Below are 14,264 nucleotides of genomic sequence, written 5' to 3'. Positions count from 1 at the left end.
TCTAAAGAGTTTCAATTCCCATACAAGAATCTTTAGGATATGTCATTGATTGAATTAATAGAATTGAAAACGTCTGTAGTTTCAATTGATATTCAAAAAACTCTAGAAATGCCAGTGCTTCAATCAAAAGATATAGAAACATCTAAAGAGTTTCAATTCCCATACAAGAATCTTTAGGAAATGTCATTGATTGAATTAATAGAATTGAAAACGTCTGTAGTTTCAATTGATATTCAAAAAACTCTAGAAATGCCAGTGCTTCAATCAAAAGATATAGAAACATCTAAAGAGTTTCAATTCCCATACAAGAATCTTTAGGAAATGTCATTGATTGAATTAATAGAATTGAAAACGTCTGTAGTTTCAATTGATATTCAAAAAACTCTAGAAATGCCAGTGCTTCAATCAAAAGATATAGAAACATCTAAAGAGTTTCAATTCCCATACAAGAATCTTTAGGATATGTCATTGATTGAATTAATAGAATTGAAAACGTCTGTAGTTTCAATTGATATTCAAAAAACTCTAGAAATGCCAGTGCTTCAATCAAAAGATATAGAAACATCTAAAGAGTTTCAATTCCCATACAAGAATCTTTAGGATATGTCATTGATTGAATTAATAGAATTGAAAACGTCTGTAGTTTCAATTGATATTCAAAAAACTCTAGAAATGCCAGTGCTTCAATCAAAAGATATAGAAACATCTAAAGAGTTTCAATTCCCATACAAGAATCTTTAGGAAATGTCATTGATTGAATTAATAGAATTGAAAACGTCTGTAGTTTCAATTGATATTCAAAAAACTCTAGAAATGCCAGTGCTTCAATCAAAAGATATAGAAACATCTAAAGAGTTTCAATTCCCATACAAGAATCTTTAGGAAATGTCATTGATTGAATTAATAGAATTGAAAACGTCTGTAGTTTCAATTGATATTCAAAAAACTCTAGAAATGCCAGTGCTTCAATCAAAAGATATAGAAACATCTAAAGAGTTTCAATTCCCATACAAGAATCTTTAGGATATGTCATTGATTGAATTAATAGAATTGAAAACGTCTGTAGTTTCAATTGATATTCAAAAAACTCTAGAAATGCCAGTGCTTCAATCAAAAGATATAGAAACATCTAAAGAGTTTCAATTCCCATACAAGAATCTTTAGGAAATGTCATTGATTGAATTAATAGAATTGAAAACGTCTGTAGTTTCAATTGATATTCAAAAAACTCTAGAAATGCCAGTGCTTCAATCAAAAGATATAGAAACATCTAAAGAGTTTCAATTCCCATACAAGAATCTTTAGGATATGTCATTGATTGAATTAATAGAATTGAAAACGTCTGTAGTTTCAATTGATATTCAAAAAACTCTAGAAATGCCAGTGCTTCAATCAAAAGATATAGAAACATCTAAAGAGTTTCAATTCCCATACAAGAATCTTTAGGAAATGTCATTGGTTGAATTAATAGAATTCGAAACGTCTGTAGTTTCAATTGATATTCAAAAAACTCTAGAAATGCCAGTGCTTCAATCAAAAGATATAGAAACATCTAAAGAGTTTCAATTCCCATACAAGAATCTTTAGGATATGTCATTGATTGAATTAATAGAATTGAAAACGTCTGTAGTTTCAATTGATATTCAAAAAACTCTAGAAATGCCAGTGCTTCAATCAAAAGATATAGAAACATCTAAAGAGTTTCAATTCCCATACAAGAATCTTTAGGAAATGTCATTGATTGAATTAATAGAATTGAAAACGTCTGTAGTTTCAATTGATATTCAAAAAACTCTAGAAATGCCAGTGCTTCAATCAAAAGATATAGAAACATCTAAAGAGTTTCAATTCCCATACAAGAATCTTTAGGATATGTCATTGATTGAATTAATAGAATTGAAAACGTCTGTAGTTTCAATTGATATTCAAAAAACTCTAGAAATGCCAGTGCTTCAATCAAAAGATATAGAAACATCTAAAGAGTTTCAATTCCCATACAAGAATCTTTAGGATATGTCATTGATTGAATTAATAGAATTGAAAACGTCTGTAGTTTCAATTGATATTCAAAAAACTCTAGAAATGCCAGTGCTTCAATCAAAAGATATAGAAACATCTAAAGAGTTTCAATTCCCATACAAGAATCTTTAGGATATGTCATTGATTGAATTAATAGAATTGAAAACGTCTGTAGTTTCAATTGATATTCAAAAAACTCTAGAAATGCCAGTGCTTCAATCAAAAGATATAGAAACATCTAAAGAGTTTCAATTCCCATACAAGAATCTTTAGGATATGTCATTGATTGAATTAATAGAATTGAAAACGTCTGTAGTTTCAATTGATATTCAAAAAACTCTAGAAATGCCAGTGCTTCAATCAAAAGATATAGAAACATCTAAAGAGTTTCAATTCCCATACAAGAATCTTTAGGAAATGTCATTGATTGAATTAATAGAATTGAAAACGTCTGTAGTTTCAATTGATATTCAAAAAACTCTAGAAATGCCAGTGCTTCAATCAAAAGATATAGAAACATCTAAAGAGTTTCAATTCCCATACAAGAATCTTTAGGAAATGTCATTGATTGAATTAATAGAATTGAAAACGTCTGTAGTTTCAATTGATATTCAAAAAACTCTAGAAATGCCAGTGCTTCAATCAAAAGATATAGAAACATCTAAAGAGTTTCAATTCCCATACAAGAATCTTTAGGATATGTCATTGATTGAATTAATAGAATTGAAAACGTCTGTAGTTTCAATTGATATTCAAAAAACTCTAGAAATGCCAGTGCTTCAATCAAAAGATATAGAAACATCTAAAGAGTTTCAATTCCCATACAAGAATCTTTAGGAAATGTCATTGATTGAATTAATAGAATTGAAAACGTCTGTAGTTTCAATTGATATTCAAAAAACTCTAGAAATGCCAGTGCTTCAATCAAAAGATATAGAAACATCTAAAGAGTTTCAATTCCCATACAAGAATCTTTAGGATATGTCATTGATTGAATTAATAGAATTGAAAACGTCTGTAGTTTCAATTGATATTCAAAAAACTCTAGAAATGCCAGTGCTTCAATCAAAAGATATAGAAACATCTAAAGAGTTTCAATTCCCATACAAGAATCTTTAGGAAATGTCATTGGTTGAATTAATAGAATTCGAAACGTCTGTAGTTTCAATTGATATTCAAAAAACTCTAGAAATGCCAGTGCTTCAATCAAAAGATATAGAAACATCTAAAGAGTTTCAATTCCCATACAAGAATCGTCTGAAAATGTCTTTGGTTGAATTAATAGAATTGAAAACGTCTGTAGTTTCAATTGATATTCAAAAAACTCTAGAAATGCCAGTGCTTCAATCAAAAGATATAGAAACATCTAAAGAGTTTCAATTCCCATACAAGAATCGTCTGAAAATGTCTTTGGTTGAATTAAGACAATTGGATAATTCTAACGGGTTTCATTTTAATATAAATAGTACAGTGTTTATATAAAAATATCATTCTAGTAGTAAATATCAATTTTATGAATAGAAATATCGTGTGAAAAAAAATATAAGAAATCCACTTACCGTCCAGCAGATCCTCGATAGCAGTCTTGACTCCTTTGTCGAAAGCGCGTGCGTCAGCAGCCGCTTGAAATGTCAAACCGTATTTTTTGTCGCCGGTTTTCCAGTGGTGAAAAGTTGGCATCACCTTATTGTATTCGAAATCCTTCTTTATGGTGCAACTCAGTACGATCTGAAATAAAACAATGGAAACTATACCTAAAGTATCGTAGAAGACGGAACCTCTATTCAAATTCTTTCGAAGGAACTTCGGACCATTTCACAGCAAGAAAAGAGGGCACTACTATAGATTCTTAGGGTCGTAGTGTACATAACAATCAATCACAGCATATTTATTGTTCGAAATGTGATTCAGACGAAACAAGTGATAATTTGATATAGTCTAAGTTAATCATTTGTTACGACCCTCGTAAAAGAGCTAACATTACTATTAATGTAATTTACGAAATAAATAAAAAAAATTTTTCAATGTCATGTATGTCTTAGTCGAGTAAAACTTGAAATTGTGAATGATTCAGCTTAAAACAGGCAGGCCCACAACCTTCAAATAAATTGTATTACAAAACAATCAATTTGATGATCATTCGTTTTCATATAATTCAATCGATAATTCGTAATAATAACTTTTATATTAAATAATACAATAAAAATATTCACTTCAAAATGAAATCTATATAAATTGACATGGTTTTCAAAATGCCGTAAAAACGCCGACACTGCAACCAAAATTTTTTTCAACAAACGATTCACCGCATCAATAACGGATCCAATGAGGTTATTTTCCCCCTTGCGGAGCCTCTGGACATTGCCTTAAGGTCGAGGATGGTTAGGTTATGTACAACAAACAACTACTCAAATTTACTATTTATACATCAACAAAAGAATATATGCAAACATATATACAAAACACTAAACTAAATCGCGCAGGTCGAATCTCTAGGAGTAGCGTAGCTCCGCTGAAATGTAGGCGTTCAAAAACTGCCCCATTCGTTGTTCCGATACAAAATGAGCTACTACTCGATTCAAAGCGACTCGCCTGGGTTCTTGTAAGTGTGTTGGTTTTTCATAAAACGTGTACCAGGTATATCGGAAAGGATTAAGTTAATTGTCCTAATGATATTAGGACATTGAGAAGATTATAAAAGAAAGGAGACTTGGAATTCCCTGGGTCAGGTATCGGTAAGTTAGGGATGGAAGAATTATTGTTTTATTAAGAAAGTTGTTCGGGGAAATGTGTCCTTTGTCAAGTATTTTTAAATGCGAGGACCCATGGCGTGGTGGTCGCAACATTTTTAAGGGCTCAATCCACGGCGGTCGTAAACGTGCCTAGTCCTACATCAGGTGTCGAATAATACCTGCTGGAAACCTGGTGAAATTCCAAGTGCACGGACCATGACAAATCCTCATCTTCTGCCTCCAAAGGTTCAAATGCCGCAACATCAATGGTGTAGAGAAAAAAAGGCCAAGTCTGTCGAGACGGGTCAGAGCTTAATAGCCTCGGATCCTAAGGTTACCCCTACTTCCAATACTCCTCTACTTCCAGCTTCCAGCCCGGAAGTCCAAGTAAAGCCTGTTAAGAGGCCAAGAATACCTGGTTCTGCGCCCTTCCAACAACTAGTTGGCTCCAAAAGTCTTAAAACTATACCCGCAATGGGGCCTACAAATATTTGACGTTACTAAAAAACCGATTTTGACTTCATTTTCGATGCAATCAACTGATGATACAAAAAATGGCACGAATAGAAGCAGTAATTAGTCAAATTGACGTTTTCAAAATTTCGTTTGATGCTACCCTGATGAACCTGGAAAGTATAATTATACGAATTTATGAAATTATTGTATCGTCATCGTTCCTCAATAGGCATTAAAAATTTCGAATTAATCCGCCATTGTCACATGGTGGAAAATCGAGTCAAATAATACAAGTGAATAATCATCAGATACGCGTTTTGATTTAGAAATCTGGCAACGTCACCTGAAACGAATCACCTAGAAAGCAATTACCAAAAACTTGTTTCGCCCATGCTGGTAGAACGAAAACACATTTACTAACAATCTCTATATCTTATCTACGAAAACCGGTTGATAGCATTTTGAAACTTTCAGTCGTTTCAGTGGTCTCGTCGTGAACAATTCGATTTTGTTTTTAGTTAAAAAATTGGTCGTATATTAATTTATAAATTAAAAAAAAACAACAACAACAACAACAAAATGGTTCCTAAATTATTTGCCTCAAATGTAAGTCCCGCCGTAAGATCTACTCTCATGACTATCAAGGCTTTGGGAATAGATGTGGAAATCATTCCCGTGAATATGTCCATTGGGGAACACTTGAGACCAGATTATTTAAAGATGAACCCCATGCACACGGTTCCTACTTTAAAAGACGATGAATGTGTCATATACGACAGTCACGCTATAAATATTTATTTGGTATGTATAATATTTAATATGCAAAAATTTTTTACTGTAAATAACATGTTTTGTTTCTTTTTACGTAAATTGTTGAAATTGATATCGATATTTTATTATTTCATTATACAGCTTGTCTTATGACGATTTTCGTGAGAATTTTGATTAATATATAAAGTATTTTATTAATTTGAAAACAAACCAAACAATTTGTATAATTTTAATGAAAATCTTATATATCATTAGATCGGATATATACAGCTTGTCCTTTGATCAAATACGTATCAGCACATTATGCATATTATGCACATATGATAAATGTCAGCACAATTTTTGAAAAAAATTGCCATCTTATGTCTTAGTTTTGTTTTGCATATAAATTGGTAAAATTGATATTTCACTTTATCAATATACAGTTTGTCTCATGTCGATTAGAAAACCTTCTAATATACAGTATGTCTTCTAACAAACAATTTGTATAATTTCAATGAAAATCTAATATATTCATAGATTTGAGAAAATTTTATAGTTTCTCCCACATATATATATTTTTATGATATAAAATATACAGCTTGTCCTTTGATCAAATACGTATATGCACATTGAATAAATGTCAGCACAATTTTTAGAAAAAAATTACTAAGTTTTAAAAAAATTGAAATTTTATCATCAGATTTGTTTTTTTTTATATAAAGTGGTAAACTTGATATCGATATTTCACTTTGTCAATATACAGTTTGTCTCATGTCGATTAGAAAACCTTCTAATATACAGTATGTCTTCTAACAAACAATTTGTATAATTTTAATAAAAATCTAATATATTATTAAATGTTACAAAACTTTTAATAGTTTTTTTTCACTTTTATCTATTTTCATTTTATATAATATACAGCTTGTCCTTTGATCAAATACGTAACTGCACATTGAATAAATGTCGACACAATTTTTGAAAAAAATTACTAAGTTATAGAAAAATTGAAATTTTATCATTCAGATTTGTTTTTTTTTATATAAAGTGGTAAAATTGATATCGATATTTCACTTTGTCAATATACAGTTTGTCTCATGTCGATTAGAAAACCTTCTAATATACAGTATGTCTTCTAACAAACAATTTGTATAATTTTAATAAAGATCTAATATATTATTAAATGTTACAAAACTTTTAATAGTTTTTTTTCACTTTTATCTATTTTCATTTTATATAATATACAGCTTGTCCTTTGATCAAATACGTAACTGCACATTATGCATATTATGCACATATGATAAATGTCAGCACAATTTTTGAAAAAAATTGCCATCTTATGTCTTAGTTTTGTTTTGCATATAAATTGGTAAAATTGATATTTCACTTTATCAATATACAGTTTGTCTCATGTCGATTAGAAAACCTTCTAATATACAGTATGTCTTCTAACAAACAATTTGTATAATTTCAATGAAAATCTAATATATTCATAGATTTGAGAAAATTTTATAGTTTCTCCCACATATATATATTTTTATGATATAAAATATACAGCTTGTCCTTTGATCAAATACGTATATGCACATTGAATAAATGTCAGCACAATTTTTAGAAAAAAATTACTAAGTTTTAAAAAAATTGAAATTTTATCATCAGATTTGTTTTTTTTTATATAAAGTGGTAAACTTGATATCGATATTTCACTTTGTCAATATACAGTTTGTCTCATGTCGATTAGAAAACCTTCTAATATACAGTATGTCTTCTAACAAACAATTTGTATAATTTTAATAAAAATCTAATATATTATTAAATGTTACAAAACTTTTAATAGTTTTTTTTTCACTTTTATCTATTTTCATTTTATATAATATACAGCTTGTCCTTTGATCAAATACGTAACTGCACATTGAATAAATGTCGACACAATTTTTGAAAAAAATTACTAAGTTATAGAAAAATTGAAATTTTATCATTCAGATTTGTTTTTTTTTTTATATAAAGTGGTAAAATTGATATCGATATTTCACTTTGTCAATATATAGCTTGTCTCATGTCGATTAAAAAACCTTCTAATATACAGTTTGTCTTCTAACAAACAATTTGTATAATTTTAATAAAGATCTAATATATTATTAAATGTTACAAAACTTTTAATAGTTTTTTTTTCACTTTTATCTATTTTCATTTTATATAATATACAGCTTGTCCTTTGATCAAATACGTAACTGCACATTGAATAAATGTCGACACAATTTTTGAAAAAAATTACTAAGTTATAGAAAAATTGAAATTTTATCATTCAGATTTGTTTTTTTTATATAAAGTGGTAAAATTGATATCGATATTTCACTTTGTCAATATATAGCTTGTCTCATGTCGATTAAAAAACCTTCTAATATACAGTATGTCTTCTAACAAACAATTTGTATAATTTTAATAAAAATCTAATATATTATTAAATGTTACAAAACTTTTAATAGTTTTTTTTCACTTTTATCTATTTTTATTTTATATAATATACAGCTTGTCCTTTGATCAAATACGTAACTGCACATTGAATAAATGTCGACACAATTTTTGAAAAAAATTACTAAGTTATAGAAAAATTGAAATTTTATCATTCAGATTTGTTTTTTTTTTATATAAAGTGGTAAAATTGATATCGATATTTCACTTTGTCAATATATAGCTTGTCTCATGTCGATTAAAAAACCTTCTAATATACAGTATGTCTTCTAACAAACAATTTGTATAATTTTAATAAAAATCTAATATATTATTAAATGTTACAAAACTTTTAATAGTTTTTTTTTCACTTTTATCTATTTTCATTTTATATAATATACAGCTTGTCCTTTGATCAAATACGTAACTGCACATTGAATAAATGTCGACACAATTTTTGAAAAAAATTACTAAGTTTTAAAAAAATTGAAATTTTATCATCAGATTTGTTTTTTTTTATATAAAGTGGTAAACTTGATATCGATATTTCACTTTGTCAATATATAGCTTGTCTCATGTCGATTAAAAAACCTTCTAATATACAGTATGTCTTCTAACAAACAATTTGTATAATTTTAATAAAGATCTAATATATTATTAAATGTTACAAAACTTTTAATAGTTTTTTTTTTCACTTTTATCTATTTTCATTTTATATAATATACAGCTTGTCCTTTGATCAAATACGTAACTGCACATTGAATAAATGTCGACACAATTTTTGAAAAAAATTACTAAGTTATAGAAAAATTGAAATTTTATCATTCAGATTTGTTTTTTTTATATAAAGTGGTAAAATTGATATCGATATTTCACTTTGTCAATATATAGCTTGTCTCATGTCGATTAAAAAACCTTCTAATATACAGTATGTCTTCTAACAAACAATTTGTATAATTTTAATAAAGATCTAATATATTATTAAATGTTACAAAACTTTTAATAGTTTTTTTTCACTTTTATCTATTTTTATTTTATATAATATACAGCTTGTCCTTTGATCAAATACGTAACTGCACATTGAATAAATGTCGACACAATTTTTGAAAAAAATTACTAAGTTATAGAAAAATTGAAATTTTATCATTCAGATTTGTTTTTTTTTTATATAAAGTGGTAAAATTGATATCGATATTTCACTTTGTCAATATATAGCTTGTCTCATGTCGATTAAAAAACCTTCTAATATACAGTATGTCTTCTAACAAACAATTTGTATAATTTTAATAAAAATCTAATATATTATTAAATGTTACAAAACTTTTAATAGTTTTTTTTTTCACTTTTATCTATTTTCATTTTATATAATATACAGCTTGTCCTTTGATCAAATACGTAACTGCACATTGAATAAATGTCGACACAATTTTTGAAAAAAATTACTAAGTTATAGAAAAATTGAAATTTTATCATTCAGATTTGTTTTTTTTTTTATATAAAGTGGTAAAATTGATATCGATATTTCACTTTGTCAATATATAGCTTGTCTCATGTCGATTAAAAAACCTTCTAATATACAGTATGTCTTCTAACAAACAATTTGTATAATTTTAATAAAGATCTAATATATTATTAAATGTTACAAAACTTTTAATAGTTTTTTTTCACTTTTATCTATTTTTATTTTATATAATATACAGCTTGTCCTTTGATCAAATACGTATCAGCACTTTGGATAAATGTGAGCACAATTTTTGAAAAAAATTACTAAGTTTTAAAAAAATTGAAATTTTATCGTTCAGATTTTTTTATATAAAGTGGTAAACTTGATATCGATATTTCACTTTGTCAATATACAGTTTGTCTCATGTCGATTAGAAAACCTTCTAATATACAGTATGACTTCTAACAAACAATTTGTATAATTTTAATAAAAATCTAATATATTATTAAATGTTGCAAAACTTTTAATAGTTTTTTTCACTTTTATCTATTTTTATTTTATATAATATACAGCTTGTCCTTTGATCAAATACGTATCTGCACATTTTTGAAAAAAAAAATAACTAATTGTAAAAAAATTCGTTTTTTTTTATATGAATTGTTGAAATTAATATCAATATTTTATTATTTCGATATACAGCTTATCCCATAACGATTTTTATTAAAATTTTGATAAATGTTCAGTTATTGTATTCATTTGTATAATTTTAAAGAAAATCTGATATAATATTAGAATTGATAAAATTTTGTATATTTTCTTTTAAGTTTCTTTATTTTTATAATAAAAAAATCTGATATACAGCTCACTCTATGATTGAATACATATCAGAACATTTTTTTTTCTTGCGTTAATGCTTGAAAAATAGCTTGTTTCTCTAAATACGAACAACATTTTTCATATTTCGTAGTAACAATGTTTTATTATAAAAATGGCTAAGTTTTCAACGAGATTTGAATAGTATACTGCATGTCCTCAATTATCACTAGACATCATAATCTAAGTATGTTTTCCAATAAGAGGTGTTATTTTGATATGCAAAGAAAAATGCCATTTTTTGAGATAAATGATCATAAATGATATTATGAAGAGGAAGGTATGCCGTTAATAATGGAACACAACATCAGCCAAATGGCCGCCACGACTGCGCTTACAGGACCATATCCTTTTCATGAAATTTTCCGTAACCAAATTGAAAGTGGTTGCCCTATGTCCTCTATAGCTTCACGAATTTCATCTTTGAGGTCTTGAATCGATGCTGGACTGTTGGCGTAGACCTTATCTTTCTTTGTTGGCCCCAAAGGAAAAAATCGCAAGGTGTTAAATCACAAGATCTCGGAGGCCAATTGTGATGACCTCTTCGAGAGATAACACGGTCCGGAAATTTTTCCCGTAAAAGATCGAGATGGTTTCGTTGCTTGTGTGGCACGTAGCGCCGTCTTGTCGAAAATAATCGTTGTCCAAACCAATACCATCCAATTCCGGCCATAAAAAAATCATTAATCCTCTCTCGATAGCGCAATCTATTCACCGTAACTGTTGCTCCAGCCTCATTTTCGAAAAAGTAAGATCCAATGACACCGCCAGACCATAAACCGCACCAAACAGTCACGCGTTGATGATGGAGAGGATTTTCAACAATAACTCTTGGGTTTTCCGAGCACCAGATTCGACAATTTTGTTTATTGACGTAACCACCAAGGTGGAAATGGGCCTCATCAGTTAAGATGATTTTCATGCATTTCAAGGACCCAATCAGCAAAGACACGACGTTGTTGATGAACGGTCGGATTGAGTTCTTGTGTTAACTGCACTTTATAGGCCTTAAGACTCAAGTCTTTATGCAGAATACGGTGAAATGACGTTTGTGGAATGGCTAATTCCAAAGAACGACGAGGAATGGACAAACCTGGGTTTCCTTCAACACTTTGGGCTACAGCAGCAATATTCTCAGTTGCTCTTGAGCGACGTCCACGGGTTTTATTCTTCACATCACTAACCTGTCCTCAAATTTTTCCACCGATTTCTGTATTGCGGTCCGAGAAGGTGCTTCACGTCGACCCAAAAATGTTTTAGTTTTACGAACCGTCTCTGCCAAACTTTCACCATTTTTGTAGTCAATTTCATTGCGTTGTTGAAGCGTGTATCGTTCCATTTTCATTAATGGCGTAGTTTCTACTTGTCAAATGTCAAAAAATGACAGCTTCAAAAGTGACATTTACCGAAATAGCGGGCTGTTCAAAATAACACCTCTTATTGGAAAACCCTTTATTTTTCAATTATCAATGTCGTCAATAAAATACTGTTTTATACAGGGCCGATGTAAGTTAATTTGGAGAATCTACGGATACTTTAGGCAATTTAGAATCAAAGAACAACCTCTTGGATTTCCTTAGAACAAATTTCCAATTTCTATTGACATTTTGATATACTATTTTGAATTTATAAATTCTTATTTCATTCTCTCTAGAAAGCTCCATGTTTAAAACAGTTTCAACGGACTGAAATCTTATTCCTTTTAATATATATCTTCCACTTTAGGTAAAGGATGTAAATCGCACGACAATGAGATGCTAGAAAACTTTTGAAAAACAAGGCGAAGTAGAATAGGCTAGAATCATCTAGAACGTCTTTTCGGTCAACTTAAAGAAACGTGCACGTGAAAATATTAACGGTCGTAATCTTCCATCAACGAATTTCAAATTTCAGATACGGTTTTTAAAATTTTTAAAACGATTAAATGCTATATTCTGATGCGAATGCCGGATACGGCTATACCGATTTGTTTACTACGTTTAGAGCACAAGGTTTGAAGACGACAGCAATTGTTGGAGTTTAGCCCAAGCGCACTTTTTATACATAAGTTATTCCATGTTTTATTATTTATAGATCGAAAAATATCAACAAAACACAGATTTATATCCTAGGGATGCGGCTAAAAGAGCAATAGTACATCAAAGATTGTTCCTAGAAGCGGGAATAATTTTCCCCAGAAACGCTGACATAGTTCGTTCTATATTGAAAGAAGGCGCCAAAACGGTCAACAAAGAAAAAGCTGCCAAAGTAATTGAAGGTTAGTACCAATGTTTGTTTTGTCACTTTATTTTTTGTCAGGGTTACAATTTATTTTTTTCCTTTTTATTGTGTCTACAACAATCTTTGACGACTATTAAATATTAAAAAAATGATTCAACATTTTTATCAGTAGACGTAGAAAAAAACTACTTGACGACGAGTGCCGCTTTTATTTTCCAATTTCAAACTATCGAAAAGTGGATTTCACCTTTGGAAACCGAAACTTCACGGTATAAGATCCAGAGAATGGAGTGATGCCGAGTTTGGTCAGACAGAAACGATTCAGATGGTGGATAAACCACGATTTGTCTTTCTTTGGGTAGTTAGTTATCTTTAGATCTAATACAAACTCTCCATGATGTGTATCGCTTTTATTTTCCAATTTCAAACTATTCGAAAAGTGGATTTCACCTTTGGAAACCGAAACTTCACGGTATAAGATCCAGAGAATGGAGTGATGCCGAGTTTGGTCAGACAGAAACGATTCAGATGGTGGATAAACCACGATTTGTCTTTCTTTGGGTAGTTAGTTATCTTTAGATCTAAAACAAACTCTCCATGATGTGTATCGCTTTTATTTTCCAATTTCAAACTATTCGAAAAGTGGATTTCACCTTTGGAAACCGAAACTTCACGGTATAAGATCCAGAGAATGGAGTGATGCCGAGTTTGGTCAGACAGAAACGATTCAGATGGTGGATAAACCACGATTTGTCTTTCTTTGGGTAGTTAGTTATCTTTAGATCTAATACAAACTCTCCATGATGTGTATCGCTTTTATTTTCCAATTTCAAACTATTCGAAAAGTGGATTTCACCTTTGGAAACCGAAACTTCACGGTATAAGATCCAGAGAATGGAGTGATGCCGAGTTTGGTCAGACAGAAACGATTCAGATGGTGGATAAACCACGATTTGTCTTTCTTTGGGTAGTTAGTTATCTTTAGATCTAATACAAACTCTCCATGATGTGTATCGCTTTTATTTTCCAATTTCAAACTATTCGAAAAGTGGATTTCACCTTTGGAAACCGAAACTTCACGGTATAAGATCCAGAGAATGGAGTGATGCCGAGTTTGGTCAGACAGAAACGATTCAGATGGTGGATAAACCACGATTTGTCTTTCTTTGGGTAGTTAGTTATCTTTAGATCTAATACAAACTCTCCATGATGTGTATCGCTTTTATTTTCCAATTTCAAACTATTCGAAAAGTGGATTTCACCTTTGGAAACCGAAACTTCACGGTATAAGATCCAGAGAATGGAGTGATGCCGAGTTT

The 14,264-nt window shown here is 29.6% G+C and overlaps 2 protein-coding genes across 5 annotated transcripts in view; one reads left to right on the top strand and one right to left on the bottom strand.

Moving 5' to 3' along the window:
* The window catches only part of LOC130453431 (sprouty-related, EVH1 domain-containing protein 1), a 47,557-nt gene that overhangs the window by 13,543 nt on the left and 19,750 nt on the right, over positions 1-14,264 (bottom strand). For all 3 annotated transcript variants that reach the window (XM_056793171.1, XM_056793174.1, XM_056793172.1), the window contains exon 3: positions 3,579-3,747. In XM_056793171.1, the coding sequence (XP_056649149.1) occupies positions 3,579-3,747 (169 nt within the window). The remainder of the gene's footprint in view (positions 1-3,578; positions 3,748-14,264) is intronic.
* Positions 5,627-14,264, top strand: part of LOC130453432 (glutathione S-transferase 1-like) — a 31,846-nt gene continuing 23,208 nt past the window's right edge. Inside the window, exons 1-2 of one of the 2 annotated variants that reach the window (XM_056793177.1) lie at positions 5,627-6,008; positions 12,799-12,982. In XM_056793177.1, the coding sequence (XP_056649155.1) occupies positions 5,787-6,008; positions 12,799-12,982 (406 nt within the window). In that variant the 5' untranslated portion in view covers positions 5,627-5,786. The remainder of the gene's footprint in view (positions 6,009-12,798; positions 12,983-14,264) is intronic. The other variant, XM_056793178.1, reaches the window with a different exon arrangement.

This window comes from Diorhabda sublineata, chromosome 2, assembly GCF_026230105.1.
Source record: "Diorhabda sublineata isolate icDioSubl1.1 chromosome 2, icDioSubl1.1, whole genome shotgun sequence".
Classification (NCBI taxonomy): domain Eukaryota; kingdom Metazoa; phylum Arthropoda; class Insecta; order Coleoptera; family Chrysomelidae; genus Diorhabda; species Diorhabda sublineata.
The sequence above is the reverse complement of the archived record's forward strand: the minus strand, read 5'-3'. Positions and strand labels throughout refer to the sequence as shown.